This window comes from Mycteria americana, chromosome 1, assembly GCF_035582795.1.
Source record: "Mycteria americana isolate JAX WOST 10 ecotype Jacksonville Zoo and Gardens chromosome 1, USCA_MyAme_1.0, whole genome shotgun sequence".
NCBI lineage: Eukaryota > Metazoa > Chordata > Aves > Ciconiiformes > Ciconiidae > Mycteria > Mycteria americana.
Window position 1 is genome coordinate 59174964 of NC_134365.1, and position 22917 is coordinate 59197880.

Sequence of the window (22917 nt, forward strand, 5' to 3'; positions counted from 1 at the left end):
TAAAGAAGCTTAAGAGCAGGAGTTGCCTATCTGTAGCGTGTGAACCCAATGTTTCCATTATTGGTTTCAGAATAATTTAAGAAAATATAGACTCTCAAATTTGGTAGGTTTACCTTCTTTCCTTATTCCATGAAAATGTGTCCAAAGGCTACATATACTTCTCTCTTTATAAACTGAGTTTATAGGAGCTTTTTCTTGATGAATATGGCATTCATGACATTAGGACTGAAATGCTAAATTCACTTGCAGTAGCAGTGTTTAACGGTATGGAAAGTAGTTTCAGGTACTTGAACTCTATCTGACTATAAAGCCTTCCCTAATTAGAGCTCAATCTCTTTATCTTGCACAAAATAACTTGAATGGTGACTCAATTATATCAAGTACTCTCTGGTGGGGAGAATACTGAGCGCACTTGGGTTCTCTAAGCTGCTGGAGAAAGAAATAGAAACAACCAGTAGCTGAAATATGGAGACAGTCACATCCATAAACGTACTGAAGATTACCAATTCCTAAAATACTTTATTAGAGCAATCCAGTGAATTTTCTACTCTCATGAATGTTTGAGGCTTTCTTTCTCTCTTTTTAGAGAGTACGCTTCAGTCCAACACAAAGTTGGAGCTCAGTGTGGAGAAAGGAAAGAATGACAATAACTGGATGAAATCTAACTGCTGTGTTACTTGAGTTCTCAGACTGGATGATCTGATAGTCCTCCGGTCTTGATCTTAAGCAAAAAAACCCCCAACCCTAAAATCAAACAAAACAAAAAACCCACAGCCAAATGGATAACTTACAAACTAGTGGGGATTTTGAGTTTGGTGGCCCAGTCTGTTCTGTGAGTGCCCCTATAGCTCTTGTGGACTGTCTGTGAGTAACTTGCTGTGCCCAAGTCTGTTCCATGTCTGAACAGGTCTCACTGCCCCTGTGATGACTACAAAGCTACTAAGGCTGTTGTGGTGTAGGCACAGGCACTCTCTAGCCTGTCCAGTGCTCCCAGCTGGTTCCTGGTGGCATGGGAGAGAAATGGGATGCAGACTGGAGGTGGGGGGAGGGCACGGGGTGGATGCAAGGTGAAACCAAGGCAGAAGCAGGGGAGTATGTTCACACAGAAATGGTGGGGGAGCAGCGGGATGCAGGCATAGCTGAAGGACTAGTCAGGACTGTATATGAGGAAGTGGAATCATAGGTGAAAGCTGAAAGGAGGTTAAAGATGTGGGAGAAGATAGTGGTGGATAGGCTGGATGAAGTAAGTTCTGTAACTGGAAAGATGTTATCATCCACAGCTGGGACTTGAACACAGGAATTGGTATGTCTGCTGGTATGTCAGCATGAAAAAGAAAAGGTTTCTACTGTTACCAGCTGCTCGATTAATACAGTAGCAGATGGTGTCACAAATAAATCAGCTGTATAGGACTTAGGCTGCTGCTCAGCATTGTAGTTTTCAAGTCCATTCTGTATAAAATAAGTAACAAAAATTTCTCACTGAGCTTCCAGTGTTTCTTTTGGGGGTGAAAGACTCTGTTTGATGTGAGGTTTTGGCACTTTGGGATTTGTAACGGTTCCTGTCCCACTTATCCCTTCCCCCTTCCATTTCCACTGCTCTGCTGGTAACTTTTTAAAGTCAGTATGAGCCCAATATAATGGGGGGAGGGGGCTGAAGAACAAGTAGATGTACATCAAACTGTTGCTCTGTGGTAAAGAAACATTCAGTGAGAGTTCTGTATTGTTTGTAGGAAAATTGTAATGCAAACAATATTCTTTCTGGATGAAGAAAACTAAATTGCAATGGTACCATTATACTTTGGCAGATGGTGGGAGGTTGGCATCTATTGCCAGAAAAGGGGTTACCTGGCCATATTTCTGAAGATATTTGGCAGAGTTTACTAGTTCCTATTTTTGTCTTTGGTGTCAATTTCATTCTGTCACAGAAATTTAATTTTAGAGTCTCAGTCTAAGTACTTTTTTTTTAAATTTTATTCTAGATCGAGAGGATCAGTCCATCCTTTGCACGTGAGTATTACAGTTGTCAGCTTGTCTGGATGCCAAAGTCTGTGTTAAAAATTTTGGTTGGAGGACTCTCTTAATTGTAAATGCTGGGGGTGGGCTCAGTAAATCAGATAATAGTGGAGAGTCAAGGAATGTCCCACTACAGTTCCTCCAATATATATGTAATCCTTTCTGCAAAATAATTTTCGTAAGAATTGGAGGAAGAAGGGAGGTTTTGAAACAGCCCCTGTTTTCTTCTTGCAGTCAGGAGGCTTCCTTTTGAAAGATTCACTTCATTACCTTTCATCCCTAGCTCTACAGCAGCCTCTGGATTATTCCTCAGCCACTTGGCAGTCTTCGTATCCAAGTGACTAGAAAGCATAGTTCTTTATTGCCTTCCCTCCTCCATGCACATGTACAGAACCTGCAGCCAGTGGCAAAGTGGCTGAGGGCTAGCCTGCAGTCCAGCTACACTGCTACTGCTTGCCAGAACAACTTGTTTTTTCTTGGTTTCGGGGGAGGTGCTGTAATGGCCAGAATGCATTTAAGGAGCTCTGTTGCCCTTTTGGGATTAGAAATATGAATATGTCCCCCTATGTCTTGTTTGTGAATGAATTGCAGATTTTCTTTACAGAGGTGAATCGGGAGCTGGTAAGACAGAGAACACCAAGAAGGTCATTCAGTATCTGGCTCATGTTGCTTCCTCGCACAAGTCTAAAAAAGACCAGGTAAGACCTGGGTTTGATGATGCTTTATTGCCTTGCTGACTTTGGACAATAAATACATATTGGCTGATGTTGGTAAAAGCCATATTGCTCAATAAAAGCCTAGATACTAACGTTTATCAGAGGACTGAGGAGGACAGTGAAGTATGAAACAAAAGTTTGTAAAAAATTACAAGCCAGGGAACATTGTTCTAAGTTATAACTCCTTTGAATTCAGTGGAGCTACAGTGGGGATAAACTCATCCACAACCTCTTGGATTCGTGGGCAAGTGCATGGGCAAGAGTCGCTATAAATGAAGCATCACCCATATTGATCTCTTTACACAGATGTATTGCTTATAACCAGTCCAGGCAGTGTAAAACCTTTATAGATTAGGTCTCACTATTATATGCATTGTCTCAAAACTGGAGAATACAGTGATAAGCTAGGGGATATCAGCTGAAAACTTTAAAATTGTAGGAAAACATTAAAAGGGTGGAAAACAGCAAAGTGTTAGCAGCACATGAAAGGAGGGTGGTGGTGATGGTGGGAGGACTTTAAAGATGTCTCACTTATATTTTTTTCCCCCTCCCTCTCCCCCGATGGACTATTGCCGAATTCGTCAGTTGTATCCTCGTAGGTGAGCTGCACGTTTACTGCACGTTCTGCACCAGGAATGCGTTTTCTGTCCCATTGTGTGATTTTTTTAAGCAGCTTTTCACTCCACACCAATATCACTTTCTGCAGCTAAAACAAATCCATAGACAATTCACAATTTTATTTTTTTTTGTGTGGTGCACAGTAATCCTTTTGTGAGGGTGTTCAATTGGAGACTAAAGTAACATCAAGAATACTTGTGTTCTGTGCTCAATACTAGTTTGCATTTAAGGATTTTCTTGCAGGATTTTCCCAGATACACCATTCAAGAAGTGTTCCTCCAGGGCAATAGGACTGGACCAGGCTTTCCTAGAACCATAAGCGTCTAGTGTGTGTGGTGTTCCTAGTAAGATAAATGTAGTTAGGTGTGTAGCTTTCTATTCCCTGCAGTGAGATGTGGCTGCAGGTTGCAAAGAAAGGTCGAGGGGAAGGCTGTCCTGCAGACAGGGTGTTCCAGGACTGTGAGCTTGTTAGCCAGAGCTGAACACATTGGAAATGTTCACTGGTGAGCTGTGTAATGAAAGCCAGATGCCAAGTGTATCCACTGTATCTCTACATAAGAATTTTCCCATAGTAGCTTAATGTGTAAGCATGTCTTACATGTGTAGAATATATGAATAAGAAGGCATCTCTGCACGCAGGCATATTATGTGTGTGCGCACACATAGTAATAAGTAACTTCTGGAATCCAACCAAAACAAAACTTCCTATGTGCCAAACTTTCAGACATATGAAGGCTTTTTCCATGGTCTGTCAGTGGCTGTATTTAGAAACAGTCTCCTTTTTTTCTTTTTCTAAGTGTGGAAAATAGAATCATGGGGTTGAGTTAAGTATTCTTCCACTGCTTATTCTTGAGCAAAATTTCAACCACCGAAGCAGGACAGGCAGTCTGCTTAGGAGAATAACCAGTCCTAAGTTGGGCTGGTTGGTGACTTGCCCAAGTTTGATATTTCCCCCCGCCCAAAGTTTTGATTCTTCTGAAAAGTCCTGTAGCTCCTGTTTTGCTCCATTTTTGTGACTAAACAGTAGCACTGGCCTTACAAGAGAAGATTTAGAACTGCAGTCTTCGAATGTTAATTGGTAATGAGTGGTCTATGCAACTATTCTTTACAAACCTTAAACTTGGAAACAGATTATAAGGGTTTATGAAGATGAACATGTTAAATTATTTGAGGCTCTTGGGTATACTGTTCACAGCAGATTTATTCTTTAGGGTTGAATATGATAGTGTCGAACCTTTATGCTGCAAAAGTAGGCACGGAACTTAACCAATGATAATACTGAAAGTAGTGGCGCTTTATCTACCAGAAAGGCTTCTTGACTGTCTCCTATTAGAAGTTTTGGATGTAAACTCCTGTTTTTCCAAGTATCAGGGCAAAATCAGATTTATAAAACATATTCTTCACCTCTAGCTCTCTTGTTTTGGAGGTAGTGGCAGCTTCCATGGATCCCAGTGCATTAGTGTATTCAGCTAAAAGCTTCTAGCTGCATGGTGTGACTACTAAGCACATTAAGGCTGCTTTTGGGGCCTACTGAATCTAATTATATAAACATTTTTTTTTCATTTGATTAAACTTTATTTATGGAAGTTGATTGATGTTTTCCCATGTTTAGTCTCTGCTTCTCTACTGACTTCTTAAATCATGTAATAGTTTTTTTTTTTTCAAGATGAGAATGTTCGCAAGCTAATCATGGGTAATAGTTGCTAATGCTTAAATACTTGTAATGACAATTAGGTTATTGATGATCTTTCTCCCTTTCCCATCCAACCCACTGTTGTTGGGACTCAGTTATTTGAGAATCTCTCACGTGACTGCAGAGAAGAATACAAAAGCAAATCCCTAAAGTGTAAAAACCAAAACAACAACAAACCCCACCAAAACAAACAAAAAACCCAAACACTCTCCCCCATCTTTAGTTTTTTAAATTGCATGCTGTTAAAGCTAGCTGTGATTTCTAGATGCCTTTCTCCATACTTCCTGAAGAATAAATGGCTGGCAAAACTTCTACCTTGCATAGAAATCATTCCAAAAAGTGTATGAGATGCAAAAAATTTAAAGTACAAGATAAATGTCAAGGATTTTGGTTGCTTTAAATTGCTGTTGCAACTTCAGAGCAGTAGAAGGAGCATACTGAAGAGTGTGCGCTGCCTAACCATGGGCTAACAGACCCAGTGGCTGTTACTGCTTCTGTTTTCATGAGGAATATTGTACATACTTCAATTGTATAATGAAGTCTCTTTGTTCAGTGAAAGGTGACTGTCAAAATTTAAGGTAAAAAACCCCAACCCAACAAACCCCACTCAAACTTCTTTAAAATTTTAAAAATAAAAGGATTGTCTTTTTAAACAAAGACAGCATACAGTGTGTTCCAGTGAGGAATGGATACATCCCAGTAACTGCAGTCACTTAATCTTATGTGCCATTGCCATGGCATGCTGAGAACTTGCTCTTTCCACTGTATCATGGTGCTAAGGCAAGTCATGAGAGCTAACTGACTTGACCAACTCTCTAGCATTTTCCTTTCCCTACAGCTCTATATCGCTGTGTCCCTGAGGTGGCGTTCTCTATGCGTATTGCTACCTTGGTGGTTCAAGAGACCTAATTGCCTCTAAACTACAGTTTACCAACACCTACTTGACATCAATGACACTTTCTTCCTGAGATACTAAATAACAGGAGGGTCTGTAGAATGGATTTCTGTAAACTTTTGATCTTTGTGTAGCTAAGCATGACCTTAGTTTTATTTGTAGCCAAATAATTAAAATAGACTTGGTGTCAAAGCCTGACTTCTGTTTAGAGGAAAAAATGGGCTTTTTTATCTCTTCCCTTCTTGTTCCATAGTTGGGTTGAAATGCTATGTTGCTGGCATATCTCACTTGCATAGTAACAGACTGCAGTCACAAACAAAGGCCTAGGACTTCACTGCAGGATGGGGAGGAGGAAAGAGTGTTCCAACTTCAGTACATGTGCCAGAATAGGAGGGAAAATGTGACTACCACACAGTTTCAGGGACTGAACCCTAGTTTTAAGGTTTTTTTCCTTACAAAGCCACACGCTGGCTCCATTGTGAGAGACCAGATGTCCCAGCTCAGGTTCACTTCCCAGGCTTAACCCCCTTGTTATATATATTTGACAGTGAAATGAAAGTGTTTGCAGCAGCTGCCCCTTCTGTATATGTGCAGTTCTACAGGGACTGAGGGTCTTGTTTGGCCTTGCACTTTGCAAGCATGAAGTGAAGTGATTGCGGAAGTAAGAAATAAAGACTTGTAGATCTTTGTACAGTTTCTCATATATCTTCTTTTTTTTTTATTGCATGTATTTTTAGAGAGACTGCGTAAGGACTAATCTGTTTTATAATGCACTTTGAGAATTAATGGGAACAATTTTTCTTTAGAAATACCCTTAAATAATTTGTCCATAAATTCTGGTTCTCGTGAATCAAACTTCATTTCCATCCGTTATGCACAGGAAGTCTTGAGTACTTACTGATAACTGCCAGAAAGAGAAACATTAATCTAAACTGTCATTTGCTGTCTCTAGAAGCTTTTTAGGTGATCTTGAAATATATAGAACTCCATGCTTTTAGCACTGAGGACAAGTAATTTTTAAAAACAGCCAGGGATATATCTATAGCCTGCAGGGAAAGGTGTATATGCTCCAATGGTCTAGTACTTGGCAGGGATAAAGGTTCTGAATTTTCTTTTTCTACAGCTCCAGCATTTTGTGTTCCTTGAGGGGAGGAGTGTGCAAATATGGCAGCAGAATGCAAGCGATCATGCAGTTTGTGGGATACCACTAATTCTCTTTTTTTGTGTGCCTTCTTACAAAGGAGGTTTTTGCTTTTTTGTGTTTTGGAAGATGTAGACTTTTAGTGCAAGCTTTTTGATTTGTTTTTGTTTTTTTTAACATTAGACCTTTTCAGACTAGCTTCTTAACCAGCAGAGTTCAAGGCTGTCTTGCGGTAGCAAGACAGGATTTTTCCTCACTCTTCCAGCCTAGATAGTAAGACAGTTCTGGGATGAGGGCCTGATCTTGGATGGTACCGTGTTTTGCTTTGATCCTGGGAAGTCTGTGGGATGTTATGGCCAAGTGGCTTTGAAGGGCTTCTTGTTATCAGAAAGACAGCACTGGGATGCCTTTGTGTTGAGGAAGGGAATAAGGCATAATTTGTGAATGTTTCTGTTTTACCCAGATAACTAATGAGTCTCCTTTTGAAGGTTTAAGGTATCATCTCCTAAGGTTTAATATGGCTTCTCTACAACAGATGCCAAGCTAGCGTGAACTGAAACTTCAGTGCTGGTTTGACCCAAAGTTAATGCAGTAAACCACTACCTACTTTATTAATTTCTGATTTCCCTCTAGGGAGAACTGGAGAGACAGTTGCTACAGGCTAATCCTATTCTGGAGGCCTTTGGAAATGCCAAGACAGTAAAGAATGACAACTCCTCAAGATTTGTGAGTATTACTATCCAGCGTGGGTGCCAGTATTCTACACTTTCCAGAGGGAAGACTTGGTCTGCTTTTGGGTGAACTGCGGTCAGGGATAGGACAGGGATAGGACAACAATCTGTGATTGACTTCCCTCAAATTAATCTGGGAAGTGAATTTAATTCAGTGAATTATCCAGAACCCACCTGATAGGTCTCTGGTATGAAGGAACCTGACCCTGTGCCAGGATCATCAATGCCGATTTTTATTGTAGGTTTATTACAGCCAGTTTTATCTTGGAGAGCAAATACTAGTCTTTATTTTACTTGCTCTGGAGAGCAATGGACAACATCTGAGAGGCAGATGGGGGAGCTAGAGCTGGAAGTAAATGAAAATGGTTGAAGCTAACATTGAGGGAAGTGGAACTGTCCAGATCATATAGCACATGAAACTGAAGGGACCCTGGTTGTGGGAAATCTAGGCTGAAACATGATGAATTTGAATTGTAGGCTGTCTGAATGTCAGAAATGTCTGAAAGTGTTTGGTGTCTTGTTTGTTAAATCGCTGTTATAATCATCAGGCATTGCCTATTGGCTGACCTTATATTTTGCCTAAAACCTGCCTGACCTGTTCTGAATTTCCTTTCCTGGATTAAAAAGTGAATATTTAACTTTGCTGTTTACTGCTGTTAACAGATAGAATGAATACTAATTTTAATGCTATTATCTTCCTCTTAGGGCAAGTTCATCAGAATCAACTTTGATGTCAACGGCTACATCGTTGGAGCCAATATTGAGACCTGTATCCTTTTTGTAACCACTTAAAAGAAGTTAAAGGCTATAGAGGTGCCAAAAAGGTACCTAGCAATCTCTTCACGACTGACTTTCTGTTTGTCAGGTCCAGAAAGTGGTAGGAAGCACTTAAATTTATGCTAGCAAGATTACTGTTGTAGTCTCCTGTTTCTTCATATAGTATTTTGTGACCTTTGTGATCATGGTGGAAATCTTTTCTGAATTAATGAATTCTAATCTTAGGAGACTGAAATGGAAGCATAAACTGCGATAAGATGAGTAGCTTTGTAACTTCATAAGTCGTTCTAACTTCTGTCCAAGGCAAGTAGGGGGATGGATGGCCACTGTTTTTCTGCTTTTTCTCAGTTAAGTCTCTGTTATCATAGCCATCATTCAGAGGCTGGCAAAACTGAGACCAGAGGCTCAGTGGGTTGTTGACTGATAATGATTGCTAAATCAATACCCCTGTTAATTGGCATGAGGAGAACATCCATTAGTACAAGTTTTTTCTCCTGCTATAGAATAGGAAGTGATTTGTATGTCCTGCCACATGCCTTGACTCTCTGAAGATCTGCTGGAGAAGTCACGTGCAATTCGTCAAGCCAAAGAGGAGAGAACCTTCCACATCTTTTACTACCTGCTATCTGGGGCAGGAGAGCATTTGAAGAGTAAGTATGATTTTGTTGTAGTTATGGGATTCCCTCATCACAATGACAGAGGGTCCAAAACACTTGTAGGCTAGGACCTGTTCCTTTGTAGTTTCTTGGCTCTGCTTTTTAGATATAGTCACCCCTCCTCCACTTCTTCCGTACACTCATACATCCCTCTACCCTCCCCCTGCACTTCTCAGTTCCTAAAAACTTGCTTCTCTGGTTCCTTCCTGCACTTGCCTCCTTGCCAGCAATGACTCTACGCCCTTCCTTATCTAAATCACTGTCCCATGTTTAGTCTCGTCTTGCATGATGTAAACCCTTCTAGTGCAGGAATGGTCCTACTGTGACGTGCTCAGCATTTAACTGAATGGCGCAAAGCTGCTGGCACCTAAGCAGCTCCAGAAGTCTAGGATCCTAGTGCACCTAGCTCAGCCTGGTAATCAGGGTCCACGTTGTGCAAGAGCTGCAAATTGATCTGGAGGAAGGACAGAAGGAGAGGACTTTTCTCATGGTTGCTACTGTTTCAAGGGTATATTAACTATATATAAACTTTCACCTGACTTGAAACAAATGAGGTGTCTGAAATTAAAGGAAAATTTACTTTCAAGTTAATCCCTGCTTCTTATAGACTTATGGCATAATGATGATTGACACTGCTTTCGTGGAGTAGTCCAGAGGAGGGAATAGAAAGAAATAAGGCAGAAAACTCCAATTTTATCTAAAATACATTAAATGTTCAACCTGCAGTAAAACTGGGCTTAATCACACATTCATCCAGCACCTGCTAGCATATGCAAGTCAGAAATTGATCTCAGTGGTAGCTTGTTGTCTATTTAAAAAAAAAAAAAAGAAAAAAAAAAGCCATAGTAACTTCTTTCTCAATTCTTTCCGAAGCTGATCTGCTGCTGGAGCCGTACAACAAATACCGCTTCCTTTCCAATGGGCATGTTACGATCCCGGGTCAGCAGGACAAAGATATGTTTCAGGAGACCATGGAGGCAATGAAGATCATGGGCATCCCAGATGAGGAGCAGATGGGTATGAATCCTCTGAAGGGCTTGAAAATGCAAGGAAATGAAAGAGTAAACAGATCGTATCTCTCTGGAGATTTTTTGTTCTGGGGTTCTTTGTTTGTTTGTTTTGGTTTTTTGTTGGTTTTGTTTTGTCTCGTGTCCACACACACACACACACACACCCCTATCCCGAAGTGAACAGTGTGCAAGTAATAAACTTAGTGTTTTTGGAGTGACCCACCTCAGGATCTACCAGCACAGTTTCGGTTTATACCATTAATGTTAGAAGTCAAGCAGCTAATGAAAACATGCTTCTGCTTGCTGTTTTTGTTTCCAATCTGAGGGCTGTATATCCAGCTTATGAATAACACATCCAAGATAGAAGAATCCCCTCATTCTCTTGTGCAGTGCACAGCTTGTGTGCTCCCCCTGTCCCTAAGCAGTGGCTTTAAAGTATCTAATCCAACCATTGCTGCATTAGTACTTTGAGAATGGCCTGGTCATAGTGCCTTTCTTTCCAGCTTAACACTGAACTGCTGATCAGAAATTAATATTGTCTGATTCTGGGAGCACAGTACCATGACACTGAAGCTAGAATTGCATGCAGCCGGCGCAAAGTGCAATGATACATATTCACCAGAGCTCTGTGCTGTCTCATGCATGATCTGCCTCACTGGTTGGGAACCAGTGTGCTGTAAAATCTCAATTTCTAAATGTATAAGGTTTTCTAAAACTGGGACTGTTTTTTTTTCTCTACACTGAAGCAAGGATCTGTGGTGGTTTGAGGTCAGCACCTCCTCTGCTGGAGGCTGCAGCTCTTCTGGCTGTAGGGAATATGTGCCTGGGCTTTAACTATTGCTCTTCACAATCCAGCCTGCTATAAATCCACGCTGTCGTTATCCACAGTTTAATACACTTGATATCCTGAATCATCTGAGACCGAAAGTGCTGTACGGAGGTGAAATTTGCCTAAACTAGATAAAAGAATTGGCAGTCTAACTTATTGTCAGGATGTCCTGCTATGCTCAGTTTTCTGAGTTGGGTTTTTAATGTATGCTCTAGGGCATGTCTTTGCTGTCACGTAGATGAGCTATTGGTTCCAGCCACTACAGCAAAGACAGCTTTAGTGTTTAGCACTTGCTATTCAAGGTGTGAAGTGCATTAATGTTCCTTACAGGCTTAGAAGAATAATACAAACAGTAGCTGGCTGGGTGTTAGACTTACTTAGTTTTGATGTAAAGTCTAAACACTAACTATCTTCATTTATGAGATAATATCAAAATAAGCTGTCTGTCCAAGTGCCAGGACTCCAGATTCAGCTGTCAAACCACTGGATTTCATAATGTGCCACTAGGAACATACATGTTTCTTTTCTGTTAGTCCTGATGTAGCATACGTGGAGCCTTTGTTAGCTCTGCTGTCAAAAGCATGTTGGTTTAAAACAAATGTTTCTGTAACAGGTAGAAATTAGGGAACAAAAAAATCCTCGGTACAAGATCCCCTTTGCAAGTGACTGGCAATTTACTTTGCTCAAGGCAACTAGAAGCTATTATGCAATGAGCTTTGATTGATACGCGGTGAAAACTGAATTGATACTATGGCATTGAAAATTGTCTGTCCTAGCATCTGATGCTGCTTTTGTGACATGCACCATTCAAAGAGTATGAATATATCGTTAGCAATGGATGGGGTGCTTCAGCATGTAATTAGTAATAGTTATGGTACAGGCACTTTCACCCACATCCTGCTGCCCATCATACATTATAATGTATGTCTATATGGACTACAGACCTTGGTCAGGGAGCCAAAAGTGATATGGGGTTAAAGGAACAAAGTCTTCCTTCTCTTAATTGGTTTGTACTCTTAGTAACTGTCTCTTTCCTGTGTTTAACAGTAGTCATTGAGGAAAATAGTGAATTTTGGCCCTCTAACAGAGAACAAACGTTTTATCAAAAAATATAGATGTTGTAGCATGGCGCGTTACCCTCAATCCTGTCTCCCACTTTACTGTAGTGATGTTGAGAATGGGTAAATTTCCAGACTGCGTAGTCTTGCATAGGAGGGACAGGGAAAGTCCTGTGTCCTGGATGGGAGTCATATAGAGGAATTACCTGTGGTGGTTTTTCCCAGATTCCAGAAAGATCTTTGGGATGTTGAGAAGGGCCTCTTAACCATGTCAGAAAAGATAACTGGGTCATATCAGGGCTTTTGGAGATGTGTGACACTAAGCTGTTGTTATTGCTACTTTAAAAGGTCTGCTGAAGGTTATCTCGGGTGTTCTTCAACTTGGCAACATAGTCTTCAAGAAGGAGCGTAATACAGACCAAGCCTCTATGCCAGACAATACAGGTAACCAATCTCCTTTTCCCACCCCAAAGAAAAATGCAGAAAAAAAGCCTACAGGAAGTTCTTGCAAGTAGAAGAATATATTACGGTATGTAGGGAATGCTGGAGTCCTGTTTTTCTATAAGGTGAAGTATTTGTCAAAGGAGCTGACATGCTCCTTCATACAAATACCCACTGTTTTGCCAGGCGTTTGCAGCCACCCATGGGCAGGAATGTGGCACTGTTCTTGTGACAGGGCTAGGCAGGAAGTACACGTGATGACCAGATGAAAGGGATTACTCTACTGGAATATGTGGCGTGTGTGTGTTTTAACCAAGCTAGGAATGATTGCTGCTATAAATCTATATTATCAGACTAAGGAATGTTCTTTGCTGGCTTTGTAGGTAGACTTGTAACTGTAAGAGTAAGGTGGATAGCTTTGTGGTGGATATAAAGTATGTGTACGTATTTTAATTGCACTGCCCATTGTTACATGTGTAAATAGTACCATGTTTCACATGATAGAAGGCTATCTGTTTCAAGACTTAGGTCTTAGACCTTCACTATAGATGTACTGCAGAAATATAAGAGGTTGCTAATTTATCTTTAAGGATTTATATTTTTGGCTATTATTATTACGGAAAGTATGCTCTAAATGGTATTTTGGGGAGGAGAGTAAACCATTTGGGTTTTGGATCTTGAATCTGAAATACAGAGTTACCTCAAAGACTAATCAGTAGATGAAGACAGAATAATTAGCTTGGTTAAGAAATTTGCTACTTGACGTATCTGTAAATTAATTACAGACTATGAACTTCCTAAAGCTTCCGTGTTACAACTCAGTGGTATGAGAGTATTGCTTCAAATTTATTCTCGTGGCTTCAATAACCTGTAGTATGGGTTGCAAGATTTTGGGGTGTATTTTTTGGTTTTGAAGATACCTTTCTTTGTCTCATTAACCTGTTGTTCATTTAATGGTTTTTACGAGCTGTTTCATGACTCTCTTGGGAAGGCAGTTGCAGGAAGGTTTTTCTTTTTTTCTCTTGCTTTCTGTGAGAAAAACAAAATAACATTAATCTCTTTGTTGTTTCCTCTTACCATCTTTAGCTGCTCAGAAAGTGTCTCACCTTTTGGGTATCAATGTGACTGATTTCACTAGAGGTATCCTGACTCCTCGCATCAAAGTTGGGCGAGATTATGTCCAGAAAGCTCAGACCAAAGAGCAGGTAATGCACTCTCTAAAAATGAGCGAGTAGTTTAGTCTTTAATCTTGCTGCCACAAAGCTAACAGATGTATTAGAGGTTTCTGCAGCGTTTAATAACCATCTTTATGGCTGCAACGTATGGCAACCACACTTGAATAATGTAGCGTGCATATTGCTTCTAGTATTTGCTCACTTGATCTGTATAAAGATAGAAACCACCCTGCCCCTGTAGCACTTTTTCTTATCTGGGGGGAGGGGGGCAGGGAGAGAATGCAACTCCCTAATTTTGGTGACTGGCTGTCCCAAGGGAGTAAGTTCTTCCAGTGCTGTATGGAGGAATGACATTTTCAAGTTGCTGTAATATAGAAAGCACCAGTTTTGAGTAGGTCAGGTACTAGGGTGGAAGAATTTGCTGCTCACCCTTGAAACTGATTGTAAAGTTTGTAACGGTCTTGAATCAGGTTGTGCTCTAAATGAAACCTGACCTAGGAGCTAGTGGCCTCCTGAATGGAGCAAGGCCCCTGTGCTTATTCACTGCATGGCTTCTTTATGAACACACCCTTATTCTCAGTGTCCTTATGCTCAGTGTCCCCCATAACACAGAAGGGATTGGAAAGAGAGTGAAGTCTAGAAATAGTCATAGGCTGCCTTTCCATTTTGATAATTAATTTCTTACTATACATAGTAAGTAAGTATTTCTCTGTCAATCACAGGTAGTGTAGTGGCATGGGAGGAGGGGATTGGGCTTCAGAAATCCTAAATTACAAAATAATTTAAATGCTTTTCTTTGGGCCTATGAAACACTCTATATTACTATAGTCTTTGGAAGTGACTGGGCATAATTTTTCTTTCTTGAATACCAAGCATTGGTTTCCCCAACAGGCAGGGTCCTGAAATTTGGCTTTGACACACTAATTTAGTAAGACAAATTCTTTGCTCTTTTATGGAGTATCTCTGTGCCATCTACTTTTCATTGGGAATAACCTCTGAAATGAGTCTTGTTCAGTGAGTTTGGTGGAGAGAAAATCTCAGACTACAGTTGAGCCATTAGATGCCAAAACAGTGTAATCTGTGCCTTCTTTTGGATTATAATGTAACTCCTGATCTTTGTCTTTTTTCCTATTTAGGCTGACTTTGCCATTGAAGCACTGGCTAAAGCTACTTATGAACGTATGTTCCGGTGGCTGGTTATGCGTATCAACAAGGCATTGGATAAGACCAAACGACAGGGTGCGTCCTTCATTGGAATCCTTGACATTGCTGGCTTTGAGATTTTTGAGGTAAGGAGATGTCAGGTCCTTGCACTCAGCACAGTTTACCATGGGGCAAAGACTGCTGAAGGAAATAACTTTAAAACTGGAAAAGAACAGTACAGTTTTGGAAAGGATGTGTTCCACTTTTTGTTATTTGAGATCCCGGCTGATGTGAACTGTCAGATAAGTTATTAACTAACTTAAGTGGTTCATTCTTTAGTATTTTATGTATTCTGCAAATGTTTTATCTCATTGCTCTATGTTCTGTATTCTGGTGCTTACAACCTTTTTGGCATGTGCATTAGAATTATTTTAATTTCACAGTTCCAAGTGTTCTTGATTCTTTATAGCTCACAGCTTAAGAGTTTGCTAACCTACAAATAAGTCTTTTAGAATGTCATGTAGAGTTATGGATCACCACTGGACTTAAAATTTTATGTCACATTAGTCTGTCCCAAGAGATTTAAGGGATGACCAGCTGAAACCTATTAGCATCACTAAAAATTGTTAGAAATGGTTGTTTCTTCCTGCTGATGAGTTTTGGAAAAGTCAAAGACAGGATAGACCAAATCAGATCCAACATAAATTCTGACCTATGTATGCTCCTTTCTGCAAGAAGCCTGAAAATTGAGGGTCAGAGTGTAGTTTCACATACAGCTAAACGGATTTAACAGCAGCTCCTTGATGCAGAAAAGGAGTGAACTTGCTCCTTTTCCCCTCTGCTGCTCCTGGCTGCAACTGCTTGTACTGTCCACCTCTCTAGCCCTGTGGAAAATAGTTTCTTATGGTGTTTTATAATTGAATCAGTCTGCAAAGGGGAATCTGAGCATAGAAACTGATGCAAGGTAAATGTAGGAGAGGAAGAGCTGAAGGAAAACTGAGGGAGAGATGGAAAAGAGGGGAAGTGGGAGCTCCCTCTATAGGTGGCAGTGAACTGTTAGGCCAAACCATTATATCTATGAAACAACAGTTTTAGAATGGGGCTTTGCATTATACTTAGTCTGAAGCAATGACAGGCTGCCATCAGAAAAGAACTATCCTGCCATTATCCCAGCCAGGCAGCTCCTGTCAACCTGTGTTATGCTGGATCTAGTTCATGTGAAGCTGCAAGGTGAATTGGACCAATTTATTCATGGAATGGAAAACTAAAACACAGAAAAGTTGGCTTTTTTTTTCTCTTCCCACTCTCTGATCAGTCTACCTTTGGTTTCGTGGTTGCTGGATCTCATGAAAAGGAGGGGAGTGGAAATACATGATTAGGAATTTCTGAGACATGTACGAAGTAGATCAGGACCATTCTCTTCAGTGGCTGCATTATATTTAGTGTGGTCTAACATGAAAATGCACCATGGGTTAACCTTGTCCATACAGTTTGAAGAAATCTGGAGATGTTGAAGAAATTTCCCTTACTTTCTTTGCTCTGATTTTATATATGAAGATTAAAAAGGGACTTTCCAGTCCACATGCTTTTAGGAATTTGTCTTCAGGCTTCTGTTGCTTCCTCTTTCTGTGAAGAGGACCTGCCAGCTCTGAGTTTGTAGAAAACCAGAGTCTTTTCTGTTCTGGGTTAAGTAGGTACAGTAATTCTTCTGCTGTTTACAACTACAACAACTAAACATTCTTTTGCAAAGTCTGAGGACCAGTGTGTATAAACTTCCCTTAGGGATTGCAGCAGTAATGCAGTGGCACATGACAGGAAAGCAGTTCATAAGCAAATGGGGTTATTGACAAAGGGCTTTCCACCCCACACAGAACACTAGCTTAAATTCCGGAACTGTAGATGTGACCTTTCGTGCTAGGAGAATAGTAGGTGTGTCTTCAAAAGCAACTGTTAAACATCTTTCTACCTTTTTCTTCGTTAGCTGAACTCCTTTGAGCAGTTGTGTATTAACTACACAAATGAAAAGTTGCAGCAGCTCTTTAACCATACCATGTTCATCCTGGAGCAAGAGGAGTACCAGAGGGAGGGCATAGAGTGGAATTTCATTGACTTTGGCCTGGATCTGCAGCCCTGCATTGACCTCATAGAGAAGCCGGTAAGCTTGTTCTTCTACCCTTGAGCAGCAAGAAATGGCTGCACTAATTTTGTCATTGAGCACATAACCTCTACCTGTAGACTGGAAACTAGCTTTCTGGCTTTTGTAATCCTCTACTGACACTGTGGTATGCTTAGAAGCAGAAGTGAACAGTTTCCTCTTTGAAAGTATGTCACCAATAAATCTGTTAGTATCAACTCTGTAGGAAATATTGCATGAAAATAAATCTAGTCAGCTACTTTTTCCTCTCACAAAATTGTCTTCATTTGTGTAGATCTGCAGGGTGCTAGATGTATGTGTGGCTTACCATAAGTAGTGTGAACTTCCTTACTTAACTATAAGTGTGATGAGAAGCTGTGAACCTCTGTTGCTTTCATTCTGCTCTAATGAAACTTGGAAATTTATAAATTTCATAGTAGATGTTCCAATAGTAAGGACTAGTTTGTGAAATGTTCTGCTATGGTCTTCTGCATTTAGACACCTGGATATTTGGAGAACAGCGTGATAGTGTTCTTTCTATTAAAAAGATCCATCTCCTCCCCCCCCCCCCCCCCCCCCGTAAAACAGCCTAGACAAATGTCATGGAAGAGCCCTTCTCATAAAAATGTTTAGAATTGAGATGAGGATTTTGAAGAATTATTAACAATTTCTATTAGTATAGCAGTAGTTGAACTGATACTGCACAACAGATGAATGTGATGGGGATCAGGCTTAGGTATCTTTTTTTTTTTTTAAGCCATCTAAAGGTGTTAATTATTAGCATAGTCATGTATGTAATGATGTTTTCCCTTCTTTAAGGCTGGGCCTCCTGGTATACTGGCCCTGCTGGATGAAGAGTGCTGGTTCCCAAAAGCGACAGACAAAAGCTTTGTGGAAAAAGTTGTACAAGAACAAGGCACCCACCCCAAATTTCAGAAGCCAAAACAGCTGAAAGACAAAGCTGACTTCTGTATCATACATTATGCTGGCAAGGTAAAGAATTAGTAGCTAAAATGTGAACATTGGAATTTCTGCTATATTTTCTAATGTATAACCACTGCTTCTTAGAAATGGCTGCCTGTGGGAAACCAGTGAAAGACTTCACAAAGTTGTTCCATGGCTGTGGACCTGACAGGGCCTAAGAGGGTTTGCCTGCAAGTTATATATGTATAGTTGAAGACATGTCAAACTGACACCAATTTAAATTTATCTCTGTGACTTGTTGAGATTGGAGGTACTTTTCAGAAACCTTGCATCAAGACTTCATCACCAAAAATGATGATGCACTTGGTTTTTGTGTCACACTCTGGGTGGTGCAAACTAGCATTGCAAATCCATTCCTTTTACTGACAGAACAGAACACGCAGCTGTTTTTTAGAGTTTGAAATTTGTAGGTATGCTTGCTTATACGGCAAATCCAAGAATGATTAGGTAATCTGTTGTTGATTGTGCAAACCTCAGTGCTACTTCTATAGATTTTGCAGGATCTTGTTGCATCTTGTGCTGCAGAAAATCCCCCCCCCCCAAGTTTCTTGATGTGTTTATCTTCTCCAGGTGGATTATAAAGCAGATGAATGGCTGATGAAGAACATGGATCCGCTGAATGATAACATTGCTACTCTTCTCCACCAGTCATCGGATAAGTTTGTGTCTGAGCTGTGGAAAGATGGTATGTAATTAAACTTAAATCTTATTTGTTTTCTCTTGTTTTTTGTGGAAGAGTTTGTTTGATCATCAAAAGTCTGTGATGAGCTGTGTTACTTTTCTCCCTGAAGACTAAGCCACCAAGATGAGCGTTATCTGGAACATCCTTTGCTTAGATTGTGGTATGGCATTAAAAGTTCACTGTAACTCAAGAGAAAGGTTCACTTGCATCAGCTTACGTTAAACTTGCTGCATATATAGCAATTATTTCTCAAAACTGAGAATGCCAGGATAAAATATGAGTGCACCATTATGTCCCAGCAGCTTGCGTAGCTGCAACACTCAAACACAAGATCTGAGGCTGAATCTACGTTTTCAGTCCTGCAACTAGTGTGTTCTTGCTGCAGTGTTGTTCAGTATTTTACTCTATCTTCTCTGGATTTATCTGCTTTTGAGTCTTACTGTTGCTGTCACTTTCTGTGGTGGGTTTTCTTTGACGTCTCTGTCTGTTGCAGAGATGCAGAACGTTCAGAGAGCCTATTTCTATCAACACTTTCCTATTCTTCATCTAGAACCAGGTGACTGAGAAACCCAGCTGTCGTGTCATGTGTGTAATGCATCCTAGAGCCATGCAAGAAATGCTTCCGTTAACTTCTCTTTGTCCCTTTGTCATACCTGCTTGTCTTTCTTGTTCATTTCCTCTGCTTTGTGCTAGTAGCTCCTCACAGACTATAAAACAAAAGCAAAACTCTCACCTTGCAAGTGGATACAAGAAAAATATGGACATATTCAGGTGCTAAAGGTTGCTCTTGCAAGACTTGCATAGGAACAGCTAAAAGCAAGTCCCTGTTAACTGTTTGAACATAGAGCTAGCAAGGCTGTATTTCTTGCAAGATTTGGAAGGAAGATTTTTGAGTGCGTTTAAACTGGAATCCAGTTTAACATTGATTCTAGTATTGGGATTTGATTTCAGCTGCTGATCACTTAAAATAAAGTTAGTTTGGCAAAGGAACTCGTACTGCCTGAAAAATGGCTGTCAGCAACTTGTGCCTAACAAGGCCTTTGCTGTCTAAGACTCCTTTTGACTTGAAATGTCAACTGAACCACAGCTGATCAGTTCTCATTTATTGTTCTTAGCTGGATCTTCTGTTGCAAGTGACTGTCCTTTTTGCTATCTTGATGTAGATTGCAGGGCTCAAGATTTTTAAGAGGATTGTTCCAGCTGCAGTCTGGGACACTCTTCTGTGGGTTTCCCTGTGATGTCATCTAGTAACATAACCTTCTTTTCGTTCTGATAAGACAACCTTGACCCTATTCTAACAGCTGCTCTAGAAGTGAGCAGTTCTAAACTAATATTAGCTGTAAATCAGAGTATCCTTTCTTGTTTCTTCTTTTGTAGGAGTTTCTCTTAACAGGTTTGTTTTTTTTTTTTTTTTTAATCAGAAGCCAGTTGAGCACAAGTTGATGTATTTTCTGAAGTGAAGATTGGGAGCCTGAGTGTAGGCATCAGCCAACCACTAAAGATAAAGTGAAGTAGTAGCTTGAAGCCCTTAATAAAAATGTACTGGGGGTGTGGAAATTTATAGTGATACAATTAGTTTTGGTTGGGTGGGTGAATTTTTATCTCTATGTAGAAGAGCATTGGGAAAAAGTAATGCTTTAGTTTATTCTTCCCCCTGCTAATCTGAGATCTAGCTGGCTTCTATTGAAAAAAAGGATCTGTGGAGTCTACCCATCAAGGTGATCGCTTCATCAGTGCTTGGATGTCACTGTGGCATAGTGGAGAAACTGTTGGGAGTTCTGACTTTCTCCTAGTGATATTGTTCATGTCTGTCATAGAATACTTGTACTCCAAAAATAACTCAAACAGTGGTATCTTGAGGTTTGGTTTCTATCATGCCTTTTACCATGTTTGTTCAGTTTACAAGTAGATACGGCTTTTCTGATCACCGGTCATGACAGTTCTACCTGTAATGCAAGAGTGAAGCTGGGCTTTTTCTCTAACTGTGGCCCCTTCTGGGTCAGAGTTAACTAATAGTTGACTCTGCTGGGCTAGCAGCTAGAACTCTCGGTTTGTTGTATTTCATTGTAACCTAAGCAAGTAGAAGCATCTGAAACTCACTTCTAGATTGCTCTTCCAGAGCTGCCATCCAGAGCATCAATAGAATATGTTTGGGACTAAGTTTGACTCCATCACTCAAACTTTCTATAGTGAGCTGTTGCTTTTTTTTCCTTCCTGCTCCTATCCCTGCACAAATTCTGTACAGGAGTTGACATCTGTGTAGAGATGAAGCAAAAAGGATCCTACAGCTCCTCTCATTTATCCTCTTCTACCCAGATGTCCTTTGTATGTTCCAATGCTTCCTTTGTTTGTGGCAGAATTTTAACGCTTTTTCTTGTGCTCTCTCTAGTTGACCGTATTGTTGGGCTGGATCAGGTAGCTGGTATGTCAGACACAGCATTGCCAGGGGCCTTTAAAACCAGGAAGGGTATGTTCCGAACAGTGGGACAGCTCTATAAAGAACAGCTGGCTAAACTGATGGCTACCTTGAGGAACACCAACCCCAACTTCGTCCGTTGTATTATCCCCAACCATGAGAAAAAGGTAAAGGCAGTTATAACAGTACAGCCCATGCAGTCTTACATGGGCTTCCGGGGGCATGCGGCTGGGTTGCTATCTTTTGTCAGGTTTTGCAAGAGATCTTAAAGATGTCCTGTTTTCTCAGGATATCTTTTTAAGGTCATCCTAAATAACTGTATACTTACCACAGTTTTGGAGACTGATCTTTGCAGTTCTTAAGATGGCATAAAAGCTTTCAATTGCTTCTAACTGGAAAACAGATAACTGGCTGCTTTACAAAAAAGAGGGAGAGGCAAGGGGGCAAGCCCCTTTTGTAAAAGCTTTGTGGTATTTATAAAATACGCTTTTTCCTCACTAGGCTGGAAAACTAGATCCCCACTTGGTCCTCGACCAGCTTCGCTGTAATGGAGTGCTGGAGGGAATCCGTATTTGTCGTCAGGGTTTCCCCAACAGAGTTGTATTCCAGGAATTCAGACAAAGGTAAGGCCTAGAAAAGAATCTGAAGCAGTCTTTACCCTGGCAAAGTTAAGACATAAGTGCAAAAACTGAAGTCTTTTATTACAACTAGATTGCCACTGTTTTCAAAGGCAGCAACACAGAACATCTGTCCCTTGGTATTCCCTGGCACAAAGCCTCCCAAAAGCATCTTTGACTTCTCTAGTAAGCGTGTAGTTAAGGTGAGGCATAGAGGACCCCATCTAAGACTGCTGCTTCATACTCTGTTGTCTAGAGATGCAATTCTTTCTTCTAACAAGACTGTAAGCTGTCAAACTCATAATGCCATAGGAATGCATTACTGATTTTTTTTGTTGTTGTTGTTTTCAAATATACTTGTATAACTAGTCTAATGCATTGTCCTTTTCAGATATGAAATCTTAACTCCAAATGCAATTCCCAAAGGATTTATGGATGGAAAGCAGGCTTGTGTGCTGATGGTAAGACATCCCAGAAACTCTACTTGAATAGAATAAACTTTATGGGTGTGGTGTGGAAATCGGAGTTGTGCATGTTAAATATATCTTGTACTCGCAGACCAAAATTCCAAAGTCAAATGTTTTTTCTGAGAGAAGGAGGGTGCAAAAAGCTGTCTCTTGGCTTCACAGATGGAAGCTTTTGACTAGCATGAGGTTCAATAATCCTAGGCAAAGAGGATCTTTCTGTTTCCACAGATGCATACGCTTTGAGATGCCAGCAATATTCATGGAATCAAAATGCTTAGAAGCATTAATGTGATCTTTAGCACATGCTTAAAGTATGAGCTTCAGCAAACTTTTTGTAATGGCCTGCTGATGACAAATGCTTTCAGTGAAGGCTCCCATTAATTTCTGCAGAATTGCCTGCTTCAAAGGGAAAGCTTTGGCTCTGTAGCTTGAAGACTAGGGGAGACTGAATTGAATTTGGCTATAAAGGATTCCCTTTCTTCTGTCTTAAAGGAGTATACCTTATTCCTCTTACCTAGTATAAGTGTTGACAGTAAATCCTTTAAAGGACAGGAAAGTTGGTTGGGGTGCCTTTTTCTGACAAAAATTAGGACTGGGAAAAAAATAAACAGGAAGGATCAACAGATGTGTTTCCTTTAGGAAAGGAAGAGGGCTCTTGGGACTAGGCATATGTTCCTCACAGCATCCTTGTAGTTCTGGGTACTTGATGTGGTGTTGTATT

At 40.4% G+C, this 22917-nt stretch overlaps 1 protein-coding gene across 1 annotated transcript in view; it reads left to right on the top strand.

Moving 5' to 3' along the window:
• Window positions 1–22917, top strand: part of MYH9 (myosin heavy chain 9) — a 71817-nt gene that overhangs the window by 30394 nt on the left and 18506 nt on the right. Inside the window, exons 4-18 of the mRNA XM_075501460.1 lie at window positions 1980–2007; window positions 2618–2711; window positions 7710–7802; window positions 8513–8576; window positions 9136–9234; window positions 10114–10257; window positions 12486–12581; window positions 13665–13783; window positions 14890–15042; window positions 16878–17051; window positions 17850–18023; window positions 18585–18699; window positions 21086–21279; window positions 21614–21735; window positions 22121–22190. Of these exons, the coding sequence (XP_075357575.1) occupies window positions 1980–2007; window positions 2618–2711; window positions 7710–7802; window positions 8513–8576; window positions 9136–9234; window positions 10114–10257; window positions 12486–12581; window positions 13665–13783; window positions 14890–15042; window positions 16878–17051; window positions 17850–18023; window positions 18585–18699; window positions 21086–21279; window positions 21614–21735; window positions 22121–22190 (1739 nt within the window). The remainder of the gene's footprint in view (window positions 1–1979; window positions 2008–2617; window positions 2712–7709; window positions 7803–8512; window positions 8577–9135; window positions 9235–10113; window positions 10258–12485; window positions 12582–13664; window positions 13784–14889; window positions 15043–16877; window positions 17052–17849; window positions 18024–18584; window positions 18700–21085; window positions 21280–21613; window positions 21736–22120; window positions 22191–22917) is intronic.